Source organism: Ramularia collo-cygni (genome assembly GCF_900074925.1).
Source record: "Ramularia collo-cygni strain URUG2 genome assembly, contig: RCC_scaffold03, whole genome shotgun sequence".
In the NCBI taxonomy this organism is placed as follows: Eukaryota; Fungi; Ascomycota; class Dothideomycetes; order Mycosphaerellales; family Mycosphaerellaceae; genus Ramularia; species Ramularia collo-cygni.
The window spans coordinates 723110-746830 of NW_019716257.1; the positions used below are offsets into that span (position 1 = coordinate 723110).

Sequence of the window (23721 nt, forward strand, 5' to 3'; positions counted from 1 at the left end):
TGCAGGGAATGTTGAACAAGGTCGTGGAGGGCAACACCAGGGCGGCAGCATCATCATGAGAAGACGCCCGGGCATGGTTAAGAGCCGACCCTGAATTTATCCCTGTCCCACCGGAAGCACCCTGTTGTTTCATTCCCGTCGTGACCAGTCTCGTTGTGCAGACTCAGCTCCCCAGAGTTCAAGTTCGGCTCATTCCACTCGTGTTTGATCATCCCTCCAGAACGATTTCCTATCGCACACCGCACTCATCGTAAGCCGCACGTTGATGTGGGTCCCCGTTGCTTAGCTCCATTCTGCATACCTAGTTTGCAAGCCACAAATCGGCACGGTGGGACGCGAGTTTCAGTCTTTGTCTTACTTTACGGGAGGAAACACTGGGAAAGGGCAGCCAAGGGATAACAACGACTTCCCATCGTCCGAAAAGACCAGGCTATTATCGAGGCAACAGCAATCACCGAACAAACACCTCGCCGAGCTGCAAACGTCGCCATCAACAAACAGCTCACGCCACACTCACACGTGGCCGCCGCCCTAACTCACGTGGAAGCTCAAGGTTCACTCCCATTTCCCTCCTCGGCGCCGTGCAACGAAAACGGACTAAGCGCTTTCTTTCTGCCTCGAAACTGCGGCCTCAATTCGCCATGGTAAGTCAATCCCGACTCGCTGCTCGCGTGCCGATCAGCGCTGTCCCTTTTGTCAATCACCATCTGCTGTCATCAACCACCACTTCCTGCACTAGATGACGTCCCTCTGGCCGAGACTCACACAGCGCACGCAGACTCGTAACGACGCTCGCTTCAGCACCTACTCGGGGGCGCCGTCGCTACAACCGTCGTTAGCTGCCACGGTCGATACCAGCCCCAATCGCTCGTCCACTCACCAGTACAACTCGCGCTACAGCGAGCAGGCCTTCCTAGCTGCACCCACGATCATGGAGAAGGGCGCAGGCAACATCTACGGCACGTCGAATCCCACCGCCATGAACAACAGCTCCCTGTCTCTCCCAGCCAACGATCCCAAGACAGCCGACCTTCGCTCCTTCGCCACTGTCCTTGACCGCATGAACGACGAGCGCGTCGATAGACAGCGGTTCGTTATGAGTAGCAACAAGATCGAGGAAGTCAGCAAGATCGCACTGGGTGCAAAAGTCGACCGCGCGTTGTCGAGGAGAATGGTCGGCCAGGACGCCGTCTTTCGGCCCAAGAAGGCGCTCACAGAGAAGCGTAGCCTGGCCGTGGAGGCGAATTGAGCAGCATGTATCCCAAAGTTGGACAGCACGACCGGACGGGTGGACAGCAGGCCGGAGTTTCAAGGTAGCGTTTGACTCACATTTCATCCACGCATTACAGCAGTGGATCATGGATTGGGCGCACGGCGTAATGGTTGAGGCAAGGAAGATGGCTGGGAATGTGGCGTTTGACTGTTGGCTTGCCTCACTTGGTGTTTATTGCCCTATGTTTCCTAGTCACGGAAAAGCATATGCTATGACATACTACATTCGACCTCTACACGGGTACGAAGGTCCTGCAGGCCAAGGCATCGAATCGATGATCTTGTTCTTTTACTTGTCGAGATGTACCACCACCTCCTTTTCATGCGAAGGGGGTTGGCCCGTTTGGGACGACAAGTGCTGCAGGTGAGCAGATGAAGAGCGAAAGCGGGGTCCTCGGCAAGCTCGAGATGAGTAACTAAAGTACTATTAGGTAGTATCATGAACACTTTCCTGTCCTTCCAAGAACACTTGCATGTTTTTCAGCATTTCGCAATGGATGACGGAATTGCTCTGCTATGTTCGCTCTTCCCAGCTTCGGAAGACAAGCAAAAGCGGGTACGCTTGGAACAAGGCCTATTTATTCTCCCACTGACATTCGCACACGATTTAGGTACTGGATCTCCTCGCGAATGGCGCACGGAATTACTACCAGCAGCCAAAAGCGAAGTGTACCACTTGGTCCTATTATACTCCCTTTCCACCCATCTCTGGTCAGTTAGTGATCGGCGGACTCGAGATATACACCTCCAAAGCCGGACTGGCGGATCAAGTCAACGACAAAGAATTTTTCCAATCATTTCATGAGACCGTCAAGCAGGAGGGACTGTATTCCAAAAACGAGGAGCTTCTAGCTTACTATTTCGCTGCTGGCTTCATAGCCCGTAAGGATCATGCGATGCCGTTCGGTGGTGGTACGCTGATTAGTCAAACACGATTCATTTGCAAGGACAAGGCTGCCGTGCTGCACGCTCTCGARGACTTTATACGATTCGTGAGAGATGAGGAACCTTTTGTGCTCACCTATGCGGCTTTTGAACGGAAGAAGAATCCGAAGGAATTGTTGCTGTTTGTAAGGTACCGGGATACAGATGGCCTACGGAGGCATAGCAGAGCACCTGAGCATACCGACATCGTGTAAGTGCAGCCCGCGGTTCACGCAGACGTTTACTTATAAAGGAGAACAGCACGAAGCTCTCGGGACTTTTGGAAAACGACATTACCAAGGAAACGACCATTTGGAAAGAGGTTGAAGACAGTTTCGTCTCGACCCAGGTAGGGGGTCCTAAAAGTTCGTCAAAGCTTTAGGTTCGAATATGACCTTATTCGCCAAGTCGAGTGGTCTTCATATTCACTCTAGACCGAGCTATCGTCACTATCTAGGACGTGAATTGAACCTCGCCAGCGAGGATCACTGGCTCTTTATCGGAGAAGTTTGGCACATCACCGAGCACCTCTGTAAATAGTATGTTAGCCCGTACCGAGGTTGTGTAGGCTCAATTCGCAGGCTCTTGCTGAGCTCGCCTCCATTGGAAAGGGATCATGTAACGTACCCTTTGCCTCCTCGCCGGACGCCGCAGCCTGGAACGCTTGGATGTCCTTGAACTCCAAAGTGGCTTGCACACAGTATTCAGCATCATCGCTGAACTTGATGACCTTCCCTGTTGTGGAAGTCAGCCATTGTTCTGTGTCGAGGATTGAACACCGTCTTACAGGAAGTGAGACCCATTGGAGCCCACTTCTTCTGGACAAGAGGCATGTGTGTCGACTTGTAGTAGTCCATATTGAACTTCGCTCCCTTTGGGTAGACGACGGTAACAGTTGCTGGGGCCATTGGAACTGATGAAATTTGTTTGATTCTGCAAGACCGACTGAGGTGAGATTTCGAGCAATATCATAGATAACTGACAGTGCTTACAAAGATATGATATGAAGCTGGTCTGTTGATTTGGTCAAGAGGAGGTTTGTCGAGGTCAAACACTATATATGGTGTTTCCGGCAGCTGCTCAAACTGACGATATGCCCCGCCCTTCCGGACCCTCGGACCCTCCACAGCTCCTTCCAAGTTCAGTGACAGTGACAGCTCGTGAGGTGGGGTAAATGCAGTGACGGCACAGTTCGAGCGCCTTCTACCCGAGAGATATGCGAAGCATGCTGATTATTGAGTACAGCACAGCCAGCTCGCGAAGCACCACAAGCAGGAAAGCCATCGCATTGAAGATGACACTGCGAAAGAGCCCAATGAACCGTTTACGCTTTGAGAAAGTAAATGCGTCGTAACCTACTTTTCAACACTTGTAAGGTCAAAACCATTTGAAATGGGAAGGAAATTGAAAAGCTCCACACGTTTGCTTGTGATGATTTGCTGTCTTTCATTGTGGCACATGCCCGAAATGTAAACTGTCAAACGGTTGTGTAACTCTTCCCTTGTGCGGCCTCTTCAATTCTTGCTAGGTGAAATTCTTGTCTAGGTCGTTTTGGATTTTTGAACATCATCGTCGACTTCCTCGAACTGCTGTGCAGAAACCACTCGAAATGTCAGACCGACCAGCATCCCCGACGCCAGAAGAGCGTGCGGCACAGGACAAAGAGGCAAAAGCACGGGAAGAGGAAGAGCAGAGTAAACTGCCATATAAATGGGTACAGACAATTGCCGACGTTGACATTACCGCCGTTGTGCCATCCAACCTCAAGGGCAAGGACTTTGACGTGAAGATCACAAAGATGAGCCTGAAAGCTGGTATCAAGGGACAAGAGCCGATCATCGAGGTACACACATCGCTCGCGCGATAGCGATACAAGTGCTGATGGCAGGCCAGGGACCGCTTCCACACTCCATCGATCTTGACGAGTCAGCATGGACATTAGAATCCACCTCTTCTGGCAAAGAGCTCAGCATACACCTGGAAAAGGTGAACAAGATGGAGTGGTGGGCACACGTAGTGACTGGCGCGCCCAAGATCGATACAAGCAAGATCACGCCCGAGAACAGCAAGCTCAGTGATCTAGACGGCGAGACGCGGTCAATGGTGGAGAAGATGATGTACGATCAGCGGCAAAAGGAGATGGGACAGCCTTCTAGCGATGAGCAGAAGAAGTTGGACATGCTGAAGTGAGAACAAAGTCGGCGTCAGCTGGAATGTGGATATGTTATGCTGATAAATAAACAGGAAGTTCCAGGAACAGCACCCCGAGATGGACTTCTCAAATGCGAAAATGAGCTAGAAGATGAACTGAGACATCGAGTAAAGCCAGATCCGGCGAGGCCTTCAGATATGTAGCCATAGGGACATGCTGATGAAGAGCCTTCTAAGAAGCTTGCGTTGAAGCTCTTCTGAGGTCTTGGGACATGTATCCCGGGATGCGATCTCTACTGCACTCATACTGGCATCTCACGGGCAAATCATAAGGTCACAAAAAGACACAACAGTTCGCTCGGTACTTCATATCTCATCTTTGCATTCCATGACATTGCCATGCGTCTTGTGCAAACAACATTTCTGGCAAGCCCCTCAATGGGACAACAGACGCTACCTTACAAAGCTAGTCAGGTACCTTTTGCCATCTTTGTCCGAGGTGTGGAGAACTTTGGGTTCCAAGACACGGCGGCTATGACCCGCACGTGCTCTTTACATGCTCCAACCATATTGGCATCTCGTCTCTTGCGGAACGCCAATTTCGAAAGACCGCACCCTTTATCTAGACGAAGACCTGGCTATCCGCTCCCCTCAACATCCACTCAATGGTCCAGTGATTTGCGTCGCAGCTCCAAACAGACGAAACGATCGACGCGACACGACCGGGGTGCATCCCCGCGATTACGATAACACTACAGTACTTCAAGTACAGTCACGGTGCCAAATCGCGGCGCGAAACATCAAAAGCAGATCAGCATCCGTCGTGAACATCGGATGGGAAACGTACATGTACGTGACGTGATACTACACYCGGCGCACYACGGAACCTCTGCATTGCAGTCGAATCACACCGGCAACTAAGCTTGCGGCAGAGGCATTAATATACTCAAGCAACCCGAACGAGACCGACAGCAATGAATCCAAGCGAAACCACCGAGTCTAGATCAGCAGTAGCAAAGGGATTCGTGCCAGATCCATCACCCGTGGTTGTTCCCGGCGCACCGAAGGCCTTCTTCTTCAAAACTGAGCGTGAGATGGATGGAAGCGTGCGGAGAGGACGGAAGCCTTCGCGGAGCTCGATGGTCCCACAGGCGGCTGCGCAGGATACGCTTCACGACGACAGGGCATTGGTACAGAACTTAGAGGAGGCAATGAACGCGCTGCAGCCCGGGCCCGAAGAAAATGCGTCGAGAACGACTAGCATCAGTACCGATCGATCTTCCGAAGCCAACATCGAGGTGGCCCATGCGACATCACCGGCGAACGGCAAACGTAGGGCAAGGAATCCAGTGCATCCGTCAATACGGTGAGTTCACAAGCTCTATTCTACGAATGCTTTCCAGTGCGAACATGCAACGGCGGGCGTCATGCGCTCTCCTGTCGCAGTAGGAAAGACTTTGGCGCAGCCTTTCTTCCCGCATGAGACATAGGMCATCATTTGCGCGTACAGTCGTGGAGACGAGGTGTAGCGGACCGACGCTCGTTGCATGTCTATCTCGAATAGATGAGGCGAAAGGCTATGCAGCATCACTTTCCGTCATCTTTGCACTCGTCAGCTTCTTCAAGTGTCTATCCGCTAAATTCTACTCAGGTCAGCTGGCGAGCGGATCATTTCTAGCGAACGTGCGCCTGCACATGCTGCATCAGCACTACCAATACTTCCGGATTCGCCTTTTCGAAATCCACRCCTACGTCGAAACTCGACAGCATCTCCGATCAACATGACGCCAATGAGAATGAGCCCGCAACGAGTATCAGCCGCGCCTAGCACACCACGATCTGGATCTCCAAGGTCATTCCAGCTTAGCGACATGGAGAGTAACGCCGAAGATAATAGCAGCCAAGCTGTTCAATCTTCCAGTAGCGACGATAGCCTAGCACACATGCCGCAGCTGGTCATGCCTAGCCTGACGATGCCAGCGCGCCGTGCCTTCACGGAACAGGGAAAGCATATAGGCCGAGCAAGATTCCTGGTAGTAGGCCAACGAAGAGGTGTTGGGTGTACCTCTCTGATCAATAACATTTTACGGTCCAGTGAGCATGTCGTTCATGTTGACCACATCGCAACACACGCATCCTTCGATACGGATAGCTCCGATCTGTTGTCTACTTCTGGCGGCACGGACAACACGGATGCCAATACAGAGTCCGACGAAGTGCCATCACGTCAATTTWCAGAGTATCTGGCTTCGACGAGAATGCTGCCGAGCTGGAGATCGCAGGGGGCGCAATCTGATCTAAGGCGAACATCTCCCAGAAAATTCAGCATAAGCGAAGGCACGTTGGACCGCAATCTSACCTTTATCGAAGCCCCAAGTCTCGACGACGATGTAGCTGTCAAAGCAGTGCTTGATCATTTCCATGCATGTCTGCATCGGAGTGCGCACATGGAGAGCATGACTGATAATGAGATTGTCAGCATGTTGAGCGGGGACGGTGGCTGCCATGTGACCGCCATCATTTATCTTTGTGATCCGATCCTGTCGAAAACACCCCTTTCAGGACTGTCACTCGCGCACCAAGACTTCCTGAGGCGCGCTTCGAAGTATGCCAACCTCGTGCCCGTCATCGGAAAAGCCGATACTGTTCCACCAGACGCGCTCCAGCTTYGCAAAGAGCAGATAACCACGTTGATGGGGCTTGTTCAAGGCACGCAGTACCTGTACCCGGGATTGACTGGCAGCTCCACACCTCGGGAACCTCTAGCAATCTCATCCCTACCTGGCGATGACAGCGACACGATCGATGCGAGCATACTGATGTCTTCACAGTACCTGGCGCCTCTGGTCTCTAGCGAACTAGGCCAGTTTGTCGAGAATCTGTTGGAGCCCGAGTCAATAGCACGCATGCGGTATGAAAGCTCCTGGAAAGTCCTGGCCTGGCGAACCGAATACCTGGGACTTGCTCTCGAGCAGCAGAGGCCAGCGCGTCTATTATCTCCGCAGCCTGAGTATCACGCCACCGATATTGCTAGCGATGTCAGCTTCCCAGAAAACACTTTCAAGACAACACTACCGCGTCCAGCATCCAGCATTAGTAGACCGGGCTCTCCTGCTGGGCCAGACCATTTGACGCGTCTTGAAGCGGCAGCCATGGGAACGTCTGCATTGGCGAGATACAACGAGCAAGCACAGCCCACGGAGCCATACCGTCAAGTGCGGCTCGCCAAATGGGCGAGAGACCTTCAAAACAGTCTGCAGAACCAGTCCCGAAGATATCAAAAGATCTATCAACTTCCGGTAGCAGACTGGGCACTCAACGAGGGCGACTTTGATCACGCACTTATGACTACCAAAGGTGAGTATCGACCAGCGCGTGGGCACCTGGGTGGTGAGATTGGAGTCATCGATCCTCGTGATCCTCTAGGTATGCTGGCTTTTGCACAGGCGTTCAGACACAGAGGCCTTTGGGTGGTGCAGGTTGTGGGAGGCTGCGGCGTCGTAGGCGCTGTCTTTTACCTTGCTGCGAAGACTTGGCCGGATGTCTTGGAGTTTGTTGGTCTTTCTTCGCCGGCTGAGATGGTCGTCACCACAGCCGTGCCTCCGCCAGTGTCAAGAGAACAAGGGCTGCTCATGCGCTGGCTTGCTGATGCTCCGCTGCTAGGCTGGGGTAGGCATTGAACATGAATCTCGAGATGCTCGGAGGTACACCCCACCATCACTGCTCCATAGTCAAATATGAAGAAATGTAGTGAAGATTTACGTGGTATGACATAGCAACGTACGCATAAGCTTGCCAATCGGGAGATTTTGAAGGGATCACCCGAAATTTAAGGTACAAGATAAGTTTCRTGCTTGTGCTGATCAAGCCTTGCCCGCAACGGCTTCCGTCAAAGACTGTTTGAATGTCTTGGTCCCACAGCTGTTGCGTCACACCCATGAACCATTTGAAATGGTGCGGCAGTGACCGTGTGATGGGACACTGGGGCCATCGCCACGGCAGGGACAATCCTGCTAGTTTGTATGGCCAACAGCAATCCCAGCTCAGCTCCTTTAAACATCGAGCCTCCTGGGAGATCTACATCCAACTCTATCTKGCCTGGCCATATCCGCAACGTGCCGTCTCCAACGAATCACAAGCACGATTACGACGTCGCACTACGTCTGTGCCATCGCCGCGTGCGCGCGGCGCGCTATCAGACAAGAAAGCATGAAATCTTGGTTGTCGTCGCCAGCCTGTCCAAGTACTTTCCCCCCATCAGGCGCTCCTGCATCTTTGTTTGCTATCCCGCCCGATGCCATGGATCAGCGAAGTTATCGAATCCTAGCCTGGAACCGACATACTTGTTTCTGACTTCACCTCTCTCTCGCGAGCCTTTACCTTGACTGCTTTCTCTGCTACATATTCAGTCGAAGCAGCGCATAGCTGGCCAGGTCAGCGGTCTCCACGATGCACCCGATGGTGTGGAAGATTCTGAGCGGTGCGCTGCTGGTCTGCGTTCTCGTACAACAATTTGGGCGCTCAGAGTCTGCATGGCGAAGACCTTTGTTCAAGTCTGAAGTTGACGACCTATCACTCCAGGCTGAATGCCAAAACTCTCCGACTGGACCTCCAGCGTCGACTGTCTCAAAGTGGTCGTATGAATGGGAACGAGACGGTAACAGCCACGGCCTTAATACCGAGCAGTGCAACTCAGCTTTTCCAGAACTGTTTCGGGAAGTGGAAAGGGCTACAGAATATTGGTGAGTGTGCACTAGAAATGCGCCACCAGAGTGGCGGCCGCTTCTTTCTCACAGCCACTATGCTTTTTCGAGGCTTCAAACTGACGTTTGTGTGCAGGAAGGATCGCGGCGTAAGCGAGAGCGACATCGAACTGTTTGGCGGTAACCATGGTGGCTTGCGAGTTCTCATTCACGATCAACAGGTCCGAGTTATTAGGACAAGAGGCCTCTATCGCGATGACTTCCGACACCGCATCAATGCTGTCCTCCAGCAAATACAGCGAGCCATGACCGCCGCAGAGTGGGCAAACGAACCGTTCCCAGACATGGAATTCTCCGTTGTTGTTGACGACATTGCTATACTTCCGAAGGACAAACTCAGTGCATTGTGGGCTTTTACGAGATCGTACGGGAAAACTGCACACGACAGTCTCTTTGTTATACCGGATTTTCATTTCTATGCAGCTCCACCAGAAGCAGAGGGATATCCAGCGCAGCAGGCAAAGGCCCGAAAGCATGATTCCCCGATTGAGCAAAAAATTCCTCAGGTTGTTTGGCGAGGGGTCGAGTGGACAAACCGAGATATCAGGAGACCTTTGCTTGAAGTCACTAATGGCCAGCCTTGGGCAGATGTTGTAGTATGTATCTCCCTCGATACTCACTGTCTTTCAATTTGATGGCTGACTCCATATCCAGAGTATGGATTGGAATGATCGGAAGTCTGTCATGTCCATGGAAGATTTTTGCAAGTATCGGTTTGCAGTCAATACAGAGGGTAAGTACAGGATGGCACATCGGCACTCATGCCTTGCAAGTTGATTGACATTAAACAGGCAGAGCATGGAGTGCAAGATTGACACATCTCCTGAATTGCGATGGTGTGGTTTTGGTAAGTCAAGATAAAAGAGATCCAAAGCCGGCTTGTTATATGCAACTGGGAAGTGGCAATATGTCGAAGACATCGTTAACCTTGTCTTTCTCTGCTCCTAGGTACATGACGTGGAATGGATCGCCCACTATTATCACCTCTTGGACACCGAGATCGATTCTGCCGAAGGCGCCAATTGTATACACGTGGAAAGAGACTTCTCGAATCTGAAAGCAAAGGTCGAATACTACAACAATCACACCGACGAGGCGCAGGAGATTGCAACACGTGCAAGAAAGATGTTTCGTGAGCGATACACATCCCCAGCTGCAACTTCCTGCTACTGGAGAAATCTGATGAGAGCATGGAGCTCGATTGCGTTTGAGCCAGCCATTATGGAGAAGATGAAAGGCGGGAAGGAGAAGATGAGGGGAATTTCGTTCGAGGAGTTTAGGTATGTTCTGCCAACGCGAATGTGGATCTGGGGCTAACGAGGCGTAGTTTGCATATCAACAATGTGGACTATCCTTATCAGAAGGAAAAGAGACGAGCGGATATTGGCCGATTAAAGACGAAAGCAGAGCAATCCTTGAACAAACCAGAGCTGTCAACTGAAACGGGACATACTGAAGTATGAACAGCTATCCAGCAACGATCGAGCTTCTTGGCGACGACGGCGCGATTCGCCTGATTCCGGCATTTACCGAGAACACAAAGCAATCAGGAGCCGTGCGACATTAGACTGTATTGGGCTACAGCTTGAGACCAATCCATCGAGAGAAAGAGCCGGTAGAAGCATGATACAGACAGGCAACACCGAAGACAATCCGCATACAAGGTCTTCACACATCGGAGAAGCAATGCAGAGGAGGAGTCGTGTTGGCAATCCCTTGATGCAGAACGACGCAGAAAGACTGCGTTTAAAAAGGTCATATCCGCCGTAGATAATCTACCTATGCATGTATTGTTGACCAAGTCGTGTTCCGTTCGATAATTGCCACGCGAGCAAAGGATGAGTGATTGTCTTCACGTGCACGCTGTTCGGCAATCGAGCTTGGCAGCAGCTGCATGAGTCGTTCTGTTGTCCAAAGACATTGCTCGACTACTGAATGTGAAAGCCGCGGCCATGAGAAAACTTATCCACCAACATCAACTTCACTGTTAGTCGCGTACACTTCATCTCCAATCGGCTCACTACCCATCGGCGGCTCTCAATTCGCAGGATCAAGCGTGATTTGGCATCTTCACACCACTTCTCTCGTCCCACTTTTTTTTGTAGTTCTGTTCTATTCGACACTAGAGCTAGCCCATCAACCAGGCGACACCACCGACCCGACCTACACATTCCAATTGTACGGCCTTTTTTCACTCGAACACACGCGATCCCATCGAACAGCCCTCCACCTCATCTCCACTCAACCGCGTCGCACTGTGCACGCCGCGCTCCGCCAGCCAAATCCGCGCCATCGCCCTTTGACATTTCCGCACTCATCTCCGTCTTCACAAACATGGCTACCGAACACATGCCCAACGGCAGCTACGCCCCGCACCAGGGCTACGGCGGAATGGATCAGAATGCGTACAGCTACGCCGCCAACAATCCTGCCGCAGCTGCGCAGCCGCCCGCTGCCACCGCGTCCACCAGCTCCAACAACACCTCTGCGCCCGCTCAGCCTGACATCTCCAAGGATGAGGTCGGCTGGTACTTTGTCGAGCAATACTACACCACCTTGAGCCGGAGTCCCGAAAAGCTTTACCTATTCTACAACAAGCGCTCGCAATTTGTCTCCGGCCAGGAGACTGACAAGGTCGCCGTCTGCGTCGGTCAGCGCGCAATCAACGAGAAGATTCGCGAGCTCGACTTCCAGGACTGCAAGGTGCGCGTTACCAACGTTGACTCGCAGGCATCGGACTCAAACATCGTCATTCAAGTCATTGGCGAGATCTCCAACAAGTCGCAGCCGCACAAGAAGTTCACCCAGACTTTTGTGCTGGCTACCCAAACCAATGGCTACTTTGTGCTCAACGACATCTTCCGCTATCTGGTCGAGGAGGAAGAGGAGGCCGAGGCCGAGGCCGCCGCGCCAGCCACCGAAGACGTTCAGCAGGTATCCGGCACAGAGAGCAGCACCGAGACGCAGACGGCACCTGTTGAGGCCGAGACACAGACGCTGACAAGCTCTGCCGACCCTGTCGCGATTGAGCAAGGAGCGAACAAGGTAGACCAGGAGTTGGAGGAGAAGGTCATCAAGCCGACTGAGCAAGAGAACTCTGCACCAACCACCAATGGCGTGCACGAGGTCAAGACCGAGACCGCCGATGCTGTCGAGGACACCCCACTGGCTGCGGCGCCAGCTGATCCAGCCGTCGAGGCTGAGCCAGAGCAGACGCCAGTTGAACCAGAGGCTGAGCAGGAGACACCAAAGGACCCGGAGCCAACACCTGTCGCCTCTCCACCCAAGCAAGCCGCCCCGCAATCTGCTCCAGCACCGAAGCCAGCTGTTCCCTCGGCACCAAAGACGTGGGCACAGCTCGCGAGCACACAAGCTCGTGTCGCGATGCCAGCTGCGCCCACTCAGGCACCTTCCTCCACTGGTGCTGCTGCGCCGGCCCGTGCCGCTGTTGCCGCCGCAAAGGCTGCAACCCCAGCACCTGCCACGCCATCGACCGCCGCTCCCTCTGCACCTGCCGCTCAGCGCCAGCAGGAGACTGCAGGCTCCGACTCCCAGGACGAATGGACTGCTGTTGGCCACACGAGACAGCAGTCGAAGCAGACCAACAACAACGCAGCACAGCAGGATGTCCCACAACACCGCGGATACATCAAGAATGTTGCGGACAACGTCGACGCTGGTGAACTGAGGTCCATTCTGGAGAAGTTCGGCGAGGTGCTCTATCTTGACATAGCACGTCAGAAGGTACGCAAGAACGCGAGACGCTCCATGACGGCTGAAACTAACGTATCTTACAGAACTGTGCCTTTGTCGACTTCAAGACCGCCGAGGGCTACCAGAAGGCTACCGCTGGTCCATTCGAGCTGGGCGGTGAGAACCTCTTCGTTGAGGAGCGCCGAATGCGCCCCGGCTCCACGCCTTACGTGCAGCGCGGAGGCCAGTACGGTGGTGGACGTGGCCGCGGAGGTCCTGGCGGTCAGGGCGCTCCACGTGGCGGTCGTGGAGGCTTCCCTTCCCAGCGGGGCGAGGGCGCCCCACGAGGTGGCCGTGGTGGTTTCGCACCAGGCAGAGGCGCTCGTGGTGGTGCGCCCGCACAGTAGAGGCAGCTTGATCGCCTTTCTCTCTCGCCTTTCCCAGGACAACCTCTCCTGCGACTGTACTACTACTGCTGGGACTAGGAAGATGCCTTATTCTTTGCCTTTACATTCAGCAGGGAAATTACCCGTGCRCGGGCGGGGCAAAAAGCGTGTAAGTCTCTCGCATAAGCATGGATGGATCAGCGATGTCACCCTGGGATGTTTCTGCATCGTCTACCATTTGGTGGCGTATGATTGTGGTAGCGTCAGGAGCGATGTATAAAWGTGGAAACAAACTGTCTGTATACCTACCTGGCTTGTCCTTGTCATCGTCATTTGAATGCAAGTGATGTCCCTGAAACACTCACGATGGGGTTCGGCACCAAGATGAAGAAGAAGACATAATCATACTATTTTCATTCCCAATCTTTTCGTCCCTGACCCACCAGTATGTTCGTATATTACAAGCGATGATGTCCTGCTATGAATCTCATCCAACCTCCTCAGGCCGTTCTGTGTGCGGACAGGTGATGCCCTCGTCTACCTAAGCATGGAACATCGACTCATCCTCCATACCAATTCCACTATCCTTGACCTTCTTCTTGGCGCGCGTCTTCCTGGAGGACTGCTCGCGAGATTGAGTAGTAGTAGTAGTTTTGGTCGTGGTGGTGGTCTCAGCAGCGAACGCCATGCTGCCATCGATATCTTCAAGAAGTTGATCACCGTCTGCCTTGATGGCATCACCACCATCGTCAACGGCAGACTTGAGTTCCTTGGCTTGCTGCTTCAGGTTGGAAATTGTTGCGGAAGTGCGACGGATGTAATCGCGGAAGTTCAAGCCCATCTTTTCAAGCTCGGCTCTGAGTGTGGCCACAGTGTGTGAGGTGGTCTCACTCTCGGTGGTCATGGTCAAAATCTCCTCATCGCGCTGATTGAGAAGTTCTTGCCATTGCCTAGTTGTAAAAGTTAGCATGTGCAGTGTGAGTTGCAGCAAAGATCGAATGAACTCACTCATCGGACTTGATCGCTTTCTCTTCAACGATCAGAATCTTTTCCTGTTTGTCGCGAATGACGTTCTTCAGGGAGTTAATCTCCTCGTCCTTGTGGGCCTGCAGAAGGAGCATCTCGGCCGCTTCTTTCTCCACCCGTTCTTCCAGAGACAATTTCTCGGCTCGAAGGTCGTTACTGACGACCTCCTCTGCAGTGATCTGATGACTGAGCTCTGCAATGCGAGTGTCACGGTCGTCAATCTCGGCGGCGTGTAGATTTTCAGCATCGATAGCATCTTGCCGCAGCCTGTTCAGCGATTCCTCATGGGCATTGATGGTGACTTGCAGAGTATCCAGGCTGCCTTCCAACTCTTCTTTCCGCTTGCCGTTCCGCGCAACCTCATCTTCGAAGAGATCCTCCACACTCTTGAGGTCCACGCGAAGGGCGGAGATTTCATCGGTTTTGTTGGTGACCTCCAATTCCAATTGTTCGATGCGAGCATCGCGCTCGGCCAAGACAGAGCGCATCTCCGCTTCGACCTCCCCAAGCTGGAGTTCGAGTTCCTCGATCTTGACAGCACGCTCTTGACCTAGTTCATCTGCCGCCTCTCGCCTCTGCACCTCACGAGCAATGTCAACTTGGAAACGCTCGTCACGTTCCGAAGCCAGCTGCTCCAGTTCCTGGACTTTGCGCTCATTCTCCTGCTGCACCTCGAACAGCTTCTGACGGAGCTCGTTGGCCTGCTTCCCCAGCTCGCGCACCTTGACCTGCAGCTCCTCGACCTCAATGTTGCGCTCGTCAAGATCAGCTTCCGCCGCTTCACGCTGAGTCCGCTCATTCTCGCTTGCACGGCGCAGGTTATCAAGCTCGATGTTGAGGTCAGAAAGTTCGTCTTCCAGCCGATCAACTCGGGAGGCAAGGTCCTCAACTTCGTCAGATTTCTCCTTGAGATCGACCTCGGCGTTGTCGCGAGCATCATGTTCTTCATCACGGAGAGAGGTCATATGTTCGAGGTCACGACGAGTGGAATCTCTCTCAGCTTCGATTTGCTCAATGCGCAACTGAAGGTCGACAACCATAGACTGTCGTTCTTCCGCCAGGTGCTCTGCCTTTTCACGGAGTGTGGACTGTTCTTGGAGGCGGACATCGGAGTCACGAATAATCTCCTCCCTCTCGCGGTTCATCTGAGCGACGTCAATGGCATGTTCGTCTTCCATCTTGGTAATCAGCAGAGTGAGACGCGTCTCCTCGTCTTGATATTTGAGGAGAGATGTCGAAAGCCGGTTCATGTTCTCGGCAAAGTCCACGTTCTCTTGAGTAAGTGCCTTGACTTTCTCGGTCTCAGCCTCGAGCGCAATTTGGATGGTATCCCTCTCCTGGACGGTAGCATCAAATTCCTCTTGGAGATCCTCAATGTCGCGCTCTTTCATTTCATTCGACTGGTCGAGCTCGCTCCACCTCTCCTGAAGCTTTTGCTTGCGGATGTTCGCCTCAGCAAGATGGTCGAGCAAGCCCTGAACCTGTTTTGCGAGGTCGGTGACAACAACGTCCTTGTCGAACAGTTCTCTATCCTGGAGTCTCAAGCGTGCTGAGAAGTCCTCAACGCTCTGCACAAGGATCTGGATCAGTTCATGGTTGGAAGCGCCTTCCGGGATGGAGTTGGGTAAAGCAGTGGAAAGGCTCTCGCGGACACGGCTGAAGGACTCGCGGATGCTGACGAGCACGTCCTTTGAATCAAACCCGCCATCGTGTAGACCCAAGCCTTCCAGTTCAATCTCCAAGACCTGCAGCTTGGTCTTGGCGTCGTTGGCTTCCTTCGACAGGGCGAGAAGAGCATCGCCGAATCGTTGACGCTCCGCCTCCCATCGGGCGTCAGCAGCTTCAGTTGCGCTGCTTCTAGACTCACGCAAGGAGGATGATCTCCGTACATGGACTTCCTCGCTTGAGGTGCGGACGGTCGTCTCGTCAATCAGATCGATAGGCAGGTCCGGGTAAGCAATCTCCTCCTGTCTTTCCAGCACGAGCATATCTTCGTCTAGCGAATCCTCGCCTAACGGTACTTTGGTGTCCATGGCAGTCTTTTGTTCATCTCTCAGTACCAGCAGTTCCTTCTCGATCTCCTTGACCCGCTGGCGATTATCCTTGTGCTTCTCATCGTCTAGCTCGACTTCCAATGCGCTGATGCGCTCCTGTCTCTGGGCGTGCTGCTCTTTGCGGCGCTCAATGCGGTCCTGGAGGACTTCACTGAGAGGAGCGTAGTCATGCTTCGCGACATAGTATACCAACTGACCACCCTGCTCAGACAAGGCTGCCGGCAGAGAGTGCCGTGTTGACGTGCGTTTGACACGCTTGCCACCTGCGACCACATCTGCGCTAGCTTCTACACCCAGGCTGGGAGAGGCAGTGGTGCGACGTTTGACGCCCACCTTGCGCGGATGTGGGGTGATGTGCGTTGCAGTTGTCTTCTCGATGTTTTCCTCCTCGTCTTCAAAATCGTGCTCGGCGGCACCACCAAAGTKCAYGTGTTTATGCTTCGTGACGGTGATTGTCTCCGCTCCGCCTACGGCATCACACGCAGGTGCCACTGATGGCTGTGCAGGTCGGACAGTCTCCACAAACTCGACGACCTCCGACTCCTCTTCGACAATCATTTCCGACTGCGGCTCTGCAGCAGCCTTACCACGTTTAGCACGCTTGKAAGGGGTCGCGGTTGCGGTGCTGTGACTGCTGGAAGGACGATCGGAGGCATTGGAGGCATCGCTGAGACGGCGTTTGCGTCCGCTGACACGAGTGGGCGCAGGCGCGGGCTGACTGCTGCTGGCGTTGGCCTGTGACTTGCTTTTCTTTGGCGGCATGGCTGCCAGTTCGTGGTGGTGTAGGTGGGTTGTTGTTGTTTGCGAATGGTGTCAAGTGATGCAAGGTAACTCTTGGTTGGTAGTGAAGATGGGTGTTGGTTGAGGCGCACGAGAAGTGAGACGTCACTGACGCGTTGGAAAGCTAAGGTACCTTAGCTGTCAGGATCAATTGGTTCACTTCCACGGTTCGCGTCGAATTCGCGTTGGAAACAGGTACCAAGGCTTATTCTCCTGTCTTGCAGGGCGGATTGATGTGAAGGAAACGTGCAATGCGGAGTGGCAGGGAAGTGTCATATAAAACTTGAGCTAGCGTCGTCGGAGTGATCGACACATGCATAATGACGAACACGCGAAGAAGTTGGTCAATTTCTTGGAAAAGGCGATGCACTCCTCGTCAGCATCTTCRGCGGCGCCTGCACCCTGTCCAACCATCTGGATGTTAAGCAGAAGCATATGAGGGCAGCATTGCCGGCTGAACTCACTTCGTTCCCACTCAACGCGAAACAGTCGCCAAAACACGGGATCTGCCTTTGTGTCTTGGCTCGATCAACCTTCTGCCCTGCCTGAGAGAGTTGCAACTCGATCGATCGCAAGACGACGGGCTACTCCGCCCACGCTGCTCAAATGAACCCCCTCTGCTGTGCCCTCTCGCTGTGGCTCGCAACCCCGAAGTCGATGCAATACCTAAGGTATCTATTGGCAGAAGAGTAGGCCCCATCAGCGTCGTGACAGTACTTTGCCGTTCTATGGCATGCTGCCTATGTCTTTGGAGGGCCCGCTGCCACCAAGACTACATGTACACAAGCGCAAAGTCTTTCGGAGAGAACAACCTGACGATGCTAGTCTTCTCGCATGTAAATAAGTATGCGAGATGCAAGTTCAAGTGCAAACGCAAAGGTTGACGGCAGAATCATCATCTTTTCCAGGTTGCAGTGATGCATGGTACCTCCCAAACAACCATACTGTAATGTTGACTGGCGAATGAGGTGTTCGGAGTCCGGACGTCGGTCATCGTGTGGGATAGATGCCCGTGTGGCAGGGAGCTCTCCACTTCGATGGCTAGCATCCATGGATGTCCTTTAGCCGAACATTCACGTCTTGTGCTCGTGCAGCAGCGTTGTGCAACTCTCGAAAGAAGCTGCAATATTTTGCCCACCTCATGACAACTACTACCGCTAATTCGCAACGGACGACGAATTGACCATCTATTGCGTTGCGGGCGCCCGCGCCAGCGCCGATCTCGCTCTGAAGAAGTCGAAAGTGGGACGGGAGCTTCATGGGAGAAACTTAGAAGAGGAGGGGGACGAATGGAGCAGCAGATTGAACTGCATGTCAATACCCGACAGCCATGACCCCGTCCAACGTGAGCGACTTTGGGCTGGAAAGAATATCTGAAAGCGCGGTCAATGGTGGCGCGAGTTCGAACACTACGCTGCAAGTCTTGGGCGGGGACTTTGATGCGCAGAGTGGTATGATGCCGGATGCCACTTCGGGTCTGGGAAATGGACAGTCAGGAAATATCAGTGGCGGCAGCAATAACAACGTCGCTGCTCTTGCGAGACAGAACAGCCTTGGTGCATCCGAGTTGGCAAGTCCAGACTTGCAGAATCTCATTGGAGATCCATTCGGACTGGACAGCCACGAGCTTACCAACGCTCAGTTCTCGAATGACAACCCAAAAAGGGAAGAGGGGCTAGACCTAGTTTCGCCGGCATGGAGCGAGTTGAAGACAAAGGCTGGAAAGGAGCGTAAAAGATTACCGCTTGCCTGTATAGCATGCAGGCGAAAGAAGATTCGCTGTTCGGGAGAAAAGCCAGCCTGCAAGCATTGTTTGCGCTCCCGTATCCCATGTGTCTACAAGGTCACCACGCGAAAGGCTGCCCCTCGGACAGATTACATGGCAATGTTGGACAAAAGGCTCAAGCGCATGGAAGACCGCGTGATCAAGACCATTCCTAAAGAGGAGCAGGGCATTGTGAATAGTACTGGTCGGGCTGTGCTAAAGCCCGCTTTGCCAGCAGCACCCCTCAAACCCGCCGGCCCATCTAAGAAACGCGCAGCAGATCAGGCCTTTGGTAATGAGCTTGGGCAGTGGGCAGCAGGCACGGCAGCAGGCCCGGCAAGCAAACAAAAGCCATCGGCATCGAAAGATAGTGCTTCAAAGTCGAAGGAATCAGACGAGCAAAATCTGCTCCTCGAAGGTGCGGATAAGCTACCTGCGAAAGAACTACAAGAGCACCTAGCGGAAGTCTTCTTTGACTACGTGTATGGCCAAAGCTACCATCTTCTTCACAAACCAAGCTTCATGCGAAAATTGGCCCAAGGCGCTGTCCCGCCCGTTCTAACACTAGCAGTATGTGCAATATCCGCACGTTTTTCAAATCACCCATCTCTGCGAACAGATCCGGCTTTTCTTCGTGGGGAGGATTGGGCAAGCGCGGCGCGCGACATCGCCTTGCGCCGTTATGACACTCCAAATATCACGATTCTAATCGTGTACTTGATCCTCGGGTTACACGAATTTGGAACATGCCAAGGTGGTCGAAGCTGGATGTTTGGAGGCATGGCACAACGCATGGCATATGCTTTGCAATTGCACAAAGATCTAGACCGCGATCCGAAAGATCGTGCCCAGAACGAAGAGGCGGAGCTGACGCCTACAGACCGGGAGATTCGAAGGCGAACAATGTGGTCATGTTTCCTGATGGACCGTTTCAACTCAAGCGGCACGGATCGCCCCATTTTCGTCGGCGAGCAATATATACGTGCACAGCTGCCAGTCAAAGAGACTTTCTACCAGATGGAGATCAGTGGTCCCACTGAAGATCTTGACGGCAATGTGCCAAATCCCGTCGAGCCCGGAACTGGACACATCGCGGACGCGAAACAGAATATGGGGGTCGCAGCTCACCTGATACGGCTCGTGTCCATATGGGGCAGGCTGATCAACTACCTCAACCTGGGTGGCAAAGAGATGGACACACATCCCATGTGGTCGGACGAGTCCAATTTCYATAGCATCAAGAAAGCCACGGAGCAATGGGAACGCTCTCTGCCACCATCTCTACGGCACACGACGGAGAACCTACAAAACCACGCGTCCGAGCGGATCGCAAATCAGTTCCTATTCCTGCATATCGTCTACAACCAGATTCTTCTATTCATGAACCGTTTCGCGTTACCCACACCTGGATCACGGCAAATATACCCCCCGGACATGCCCGCACAATTCATCACTGATGCAGCACGCACAGCAGTGGATGCTGCTAACCAGATCTCTCTTCTCGTCCACGATGCCATGGATCATCTGGTGGTCGCGCCTTTTGCTGGATACTGCGCTTTTTTCAGCAGCACAGTACACATCCACGGCGCTTTCTCCAAGAACGCCAAACTAGAGGCATCAAGCAAGCAGAACTTGGCATGGAATGTTAAATATCTCACGAAGATGAAGAAGTACTGGGGAATGTTTCACTTCGTGACCGAGAACCTCCGTGACTTGTATCGCCGACATGCGGATGCTGCGCGTTCAGGGGGTTTGTCAAGCAAAGAGGTTGACCATGCAATCTTCCAGTATGGCGACTGGTTTGATCGCTACCCTCATGGCGTCAGCGGGACCGACTACGAAGAACCCAGTACAGATGTTAAGAAGGAACTAGGCTCAGATGCGGTACTGGGACAGAAGAGTGACTTGCAAACTGTCGAGGAGTTCTTCTCGAAATTGAGCACTCCGAACAGAATCGCTCCCGGACAGCAGCCGATTAGAAGGACGGCTAAGAAACGACAGCTTTCCAAGTCGGAAGGCAATAAGACTGGGCGGGCTGTCCAACAGCAAGCGCAGGTGGCAGGCGGGGAGAATCATGCTCAGCAACCTTTGGCATCACAGCATGTCGTTCATGACCTGGCAGCCACACAAGCATTCCGAAATAACATGGATGGTTTCCCACAGCAACCTGCGACCTTTCCTCAGGGGTTCCAACCGCCGCACAATCCTGCCGTTATGCCCATGCAACCATTTATGTCGCAGCTTGATCGCCAGATGGTTTTCAACTCTTACGCTGCGAATGCCAACCAAGTACCGGGTGCGGATTCAGCGATGATGAGTCTTGCAGGGAACCCGGGCCTGGACAATTTTGACATGAATTCCTGGGGAAATACCATGGACGCAGGGAATAATGGCTTCTGGGGTGATCCTTCTACTGCCTGGTTCATGCCCTTCAATATGGATCCTGCTAATGTTCCGAATGTTGTTGGTGATGACAACATCTTTGGCGGAAATATGGATTGGTCGAACAATTTTGGCGGACTCGGAGACCTGGCTGGGATGCCCACGGGGTTGACGCCGCGGCCCGAAGGCGAGAACGGTGGTGAGCAAAATCCAGTGGGCCACACCGGGCTGGACAGTATGCAGATGTAAGATTTGTTCCAGACAGACTCTGATGATCAAATGTACATTATGTACAGTAGCATGACCTCACGAATTCACGACCTTGTGTTGAAGATGCTGCCAGTATTGACAATCTCAGTCACAATCGCCCGATTTGCAGGGGCATCCTTGATGCGCGATGCTGCAGTTCCAGTCTCCAGATGATGGTTTGGTCGGACGAGGAGAAGTCTCAATTCTGTCTTGGCTTCACGATGYCATCGTGCACAATGTAATACACAACAGTGCTATCATCGTCCAATGTACCAAGAAGAAGTCTCTTGGGAAGCGTTGTGCGCCATTTGCTAGGCGAACCCTCAATTTCCTCTCTCTGCTGCGTGGGAAAGAGCGCGTGCCCATTCACATGTGACGGAACGGCCTCGATGCCATCAAAAGCCTGACCAAAGCGCTTCAGACTCCATTTCTCCCGCAAATGGCTTGGGAGAACCCATTCGCGCTCTCGTGGTAGCTCGGGCAATCCGGTCTTGCCCTTGTCCTTTTGCTGTTGTAGCAGCTCGATTTGCTCGTCTGGATGGACGTACAGGCGCTGAGGCGGGATTCCGGAGACGAGAGGCCTTGTAAGAGAGTGATCCGCTAGAGTCGAGTCCGTGTGAAGTCGGACGTCGGTCCACAAGTGCTGGTAGCGCAGATTGTGCGCGACCTTCAGCGCGAGCTGATGGAGTTCTGGCGCGTGAGGTGATGCTGCCGGGGCCGGGTTGGCATCGAGTAATTTCTGCAGCGCTGATAGTGGTGGAGGTACCTGTGTGCTCGACATCTGTGTTACGGCCATGTTGTTTGAGAATCTAGTGAGGTGTTGGGTTTGGCGCGACTTTTCGATTTTTTTGTTAGGCGAAGCTTGTGCATCAGAGCTTCGTAGCTCCTCCCCCACCTTTTAAGGGCAGTGTTGTGATGTTTATAGATCAAGCCCTTGTAAGTAACTGTTCCGTTTTCTTGAACGTCGGACCGGTACCTTGTCAGATCCATTGTCCACCTCCATTACACACCGAGAACAACGATGTCGTCCAACATCCACCTTTACACTACTCAGACGCCCAATGGCATAAAGATCTCCATTCTGCTGGAGGAGCTTGGGTGAGTATTGGTAGTCGGTTCTTTTGCATGTACTGGGCTGACGATCTGCCAAAGCCTTCCCTATGAGCATACCAAGATCGACATCTCTAAGAAGTAAGTAAACATGCTGGTATGGCTTGGTTCTATATGCTCATGGATCGTACCATAGCACGCAGAAGGAGGACTGGTTCCTGGCCATCAATCCAAATGGACGAATTCCAGCTCTCACTGATACTTTCACTGATGGAAAGCCCATCAACCTCTTTGAGAGCGGAGGTATCATGCAGGTATGTCTCAGTCGCAAGATTCTTGAGCTACTCTTTTCCTCCGCCCGAGGCTAGAACTACCGGCCTGAGGGTCAAACTCTTGCCAGGACCTCGTCATCTTCCAGTGCACAAATAGCAATGAGGGCAGGTGATGCAAGATCGTGGCTAAATATCTCATGACTACAGTACTTGGTCGACCGATACGACAAAGATCACAAGCTTAGCTTCCCCCCTGGAACCCGTGAACACATCGAGGTGACAAACTGGATGTTCTTTATGAACGCAGGTGTTGGCCCAATGTAAGTTGAACCCAAGCCTTAGCCATCTGAAGCTCGTGACATGGGTTGATTCATTCGTACAGGCAAGGCCAGGCCAACCACTTCACGCGTTATGCCCCTGAAACCATCCCATACGGAATCAAGAGATACCAAAATGAGACAAGAAGACTTTATGGCGTTCTCGACAAACACCTGCGCGACAACAAGGCAGAATACCTCGTTGGAAACAAATGCACCATCGTGAGTCTACAACATCACAGTTTAGTTGACGCTCTTCTAACCCTTGCAGGCCGATATCGCGCACTGGGGATGGATCTCAGCGGCTGGCTGGGCAGGTATTGACATCGAGGAGTTTCCGACCCTCAAGGCTTGGGAGGAACGCATGTGGGCTCGCCCTGCGGTGCAGAAAGGAGGTACGTGTCCAAATGCGCATCGTCGCTTGGCTCTATCTTGAGCAGRCCATAGGGAGGCGAGTAGTTGACCGTGCGCAGCAAATGTTCCCGATCCGTATCGAATGAAAGAACTTCTTGCCGACAAGGCAGAGATGGAGAAAAAGGCAGCCGAGGCCAAGGCTTGGATCCAACAGGGCATGGCTGCGGATGCTAAGAAGTAGGCTTGGTGCAACGCCATCCGTAAAGCACTGGAGTGGGTGGAT

The 23721-nt window shown here is 53.0% G+C and overlaps 11 protein-coding genes; 8 read left to right on the forward strand and 3 right to left on the reverse strand.

The window, feature by feature from the left end:
- Positions 1–641: 641 nt before the first annotated feature.
- On the forward strand, positions 642–1249 carry RCC_02635 (uncharacterized protein; the record flags this gene model as incomplete). XM_023767926.1 has 2 exons in its annotated part: positions 642–644; positions 779–1249. 2 exons carry the CDS (start codon positions 642–644, stop codon positions 1247–1249), a joined length of 474 nt encoding a protein of 157 aa, XP_023623694.1.
- Positions 1250–1765: 516 nt separating this feature from the next.
- On the forward strand, positions 1766–2578 carry RCC_02636 (uncharacterized protein; the record flags this gene model as incomplete). XM_023767927.1 has 3 exons in its annotated part: positions 1766–1828; positions 1884–2407; positions 2458–2578. The coding sequence occupies 3 exons, from the start codon at positions 1766–1768 to the stop codon at positions 2576–2578; spliced, it is 708 nt and encodes a 235-aa protein (XP_023623695.1).
- Positions 2579–2649: 71 nt separating this feature from the next.
- On the reverse strand, positions 2650–3104 carry RCC_02637 (uncharacterized protein; the record flags this gene model as incomplete). XM_023767928.1 has 3 exons in its annotated part: positions 2650–2726; positions 2824–2931; positions 2984–3104. 3 exons carry the CDS (start codon positions 3102–3104, stop codon positions 2650–2652), a joined length of 306 nt encoding a protein of 101 aa, XP_023623696.1.
- Positions 3105–3805: 701 nt separating this feature from the next.
- Positions 3806–4495, forward strand: RCC_02638 (probable nuclear movement protein NudC; the record flags this gene model as incomplete). XM_023767929.1 has 3 exons in its annotated part: positions 3806–4039; positions 4090–4382; positions 4441–4495. The coding sequence occupies 3 exons, from the start codon at positions 3806–3808 to the stop codon at positions 4493–4495; spliced, it is 582 nt and encodes a 193-aa protein (XP_023623697.1).
- An 826-nt stretch (positions 4496–5321) lies between these two features.
- Positions 5322–8027, forward strand: RCC_02639 (uncharacterized protein; the record flags this gene model as incomplete). XM_023767930.1 has 2 exons in its annotated part: positions 5322–5713; positions 5999–8027. 2 exons carry the CDS (start codon positions 5322–5324, stop codon positions 8025–8027), a joined length of 2421 nt encoding a protein of 806 aa, XP_023623698.1.
- A 769-nt stretch (positions 8028–8796) lies between these two features.
- On the forward strand, positions 8797–10573 carry RCC_02640 (uncharacterized protein; the record flags this gene model as incomplete). XM_023767931.1 has 6 exons in its annotated part: positions 8797–9089; positions 9187–9706; positions 9765–9843; positions 9902–9957; positions 10059–10390; positions 10438–10573. The coding sequence occupies 6 exons, from the start codon at positions 8797–8799 to the stop codon at positions 10571–10573; spliced, it is 1416 nt and encodes a 471-aa protein (XP_023623699.1).
- An 871-nt stretch (positions 10574–11444) lies between these two features.
- RCC_02641 (uncharacterized protein) lies at positions 11445–13210 on the forward strand (the record flags this gene model as incomplete). XM_023767932.1 has 2 exons in its annotated part: positions 11445–12854; positions 12908–13210. The coding sequence occupies 2 exons, from the start codon at positions 11445–11447 to the stop codon at positions 13208–13210; spliced, it is 1713 nt and encodes a 570-aa protein (XP_023623700.1).
- Positions 13211–13730: 520 nt separating this feature from the next.
- Positions 13731–17031, reverse strand: RCC_02642 (uncharacterized protein; the record flags this gene model as incomplete). XM_023767933.1 has 2 exons in its annotated part: positions 13731–14139; positions 14198–17031. The coding sequence occupies 2 exons, from the start codon at positions 17029–17031 to the stop codon at positions 13731–13733; spliced, it is 3243 nt and encodes a 1080-aa protein (XP_023623701.1).
- Positions 17032–18379: 1348 nt separating this feature from the next.
- On the forward strand, positions 18380–21445 carry RCC_02643 (related to C6 transcription factor; the record flags this gene model as incomplete). The annotated part of the gene is made up of 1 exon (XM_023767934.1): positions 18380–21445. One exon carries the CDS (start codon positions 18380–18382, stop codon positions 21443–21445), a length of 3066 nt encoding a protein of 1021 aa, XP_023623702.1.
- Positions 21446–21644: 199 nt separating this feature from the next.
- RCC_02644 (related to tRNA splicing endonuclease delta subunit) lies at positions 21645–22241 on the reverse strand (the record flags this gene model as incomplete). The annotated part of the gene is made up of 1 exon (XM_023767935.1): positions 21645–22241. One exon carries the CDS (start codon positions 22239–22241, stop codon positions 21645–21647), a length of 597 nt encoding a protein of 198 aa, XP_023623703.1.
- A 225-nt stretch (positions 22242–22466) lies between these two features.
- RCC_02645 (probable glutathione S-transferase) lies at positions 22467–23679 on the forward strand (the record flags this gene model as incomplete). XM_023767936.1 has 7 exons in its annotated part: positions 22467–22543; positions 22598–22636; positions 22692–22809; positions 22975–23087; positions 23150–23306; positions 23356–23479; positions 23558–23679. 7 exons carry the CDS (start codon positions 22467–22469, stop codon positions 23677–23679), a joined length of 750 nt encoding a protein of 249 aa, XP_023623704.1.
- Positions 23680–23721: the final 42 nt, after the last annotated feature.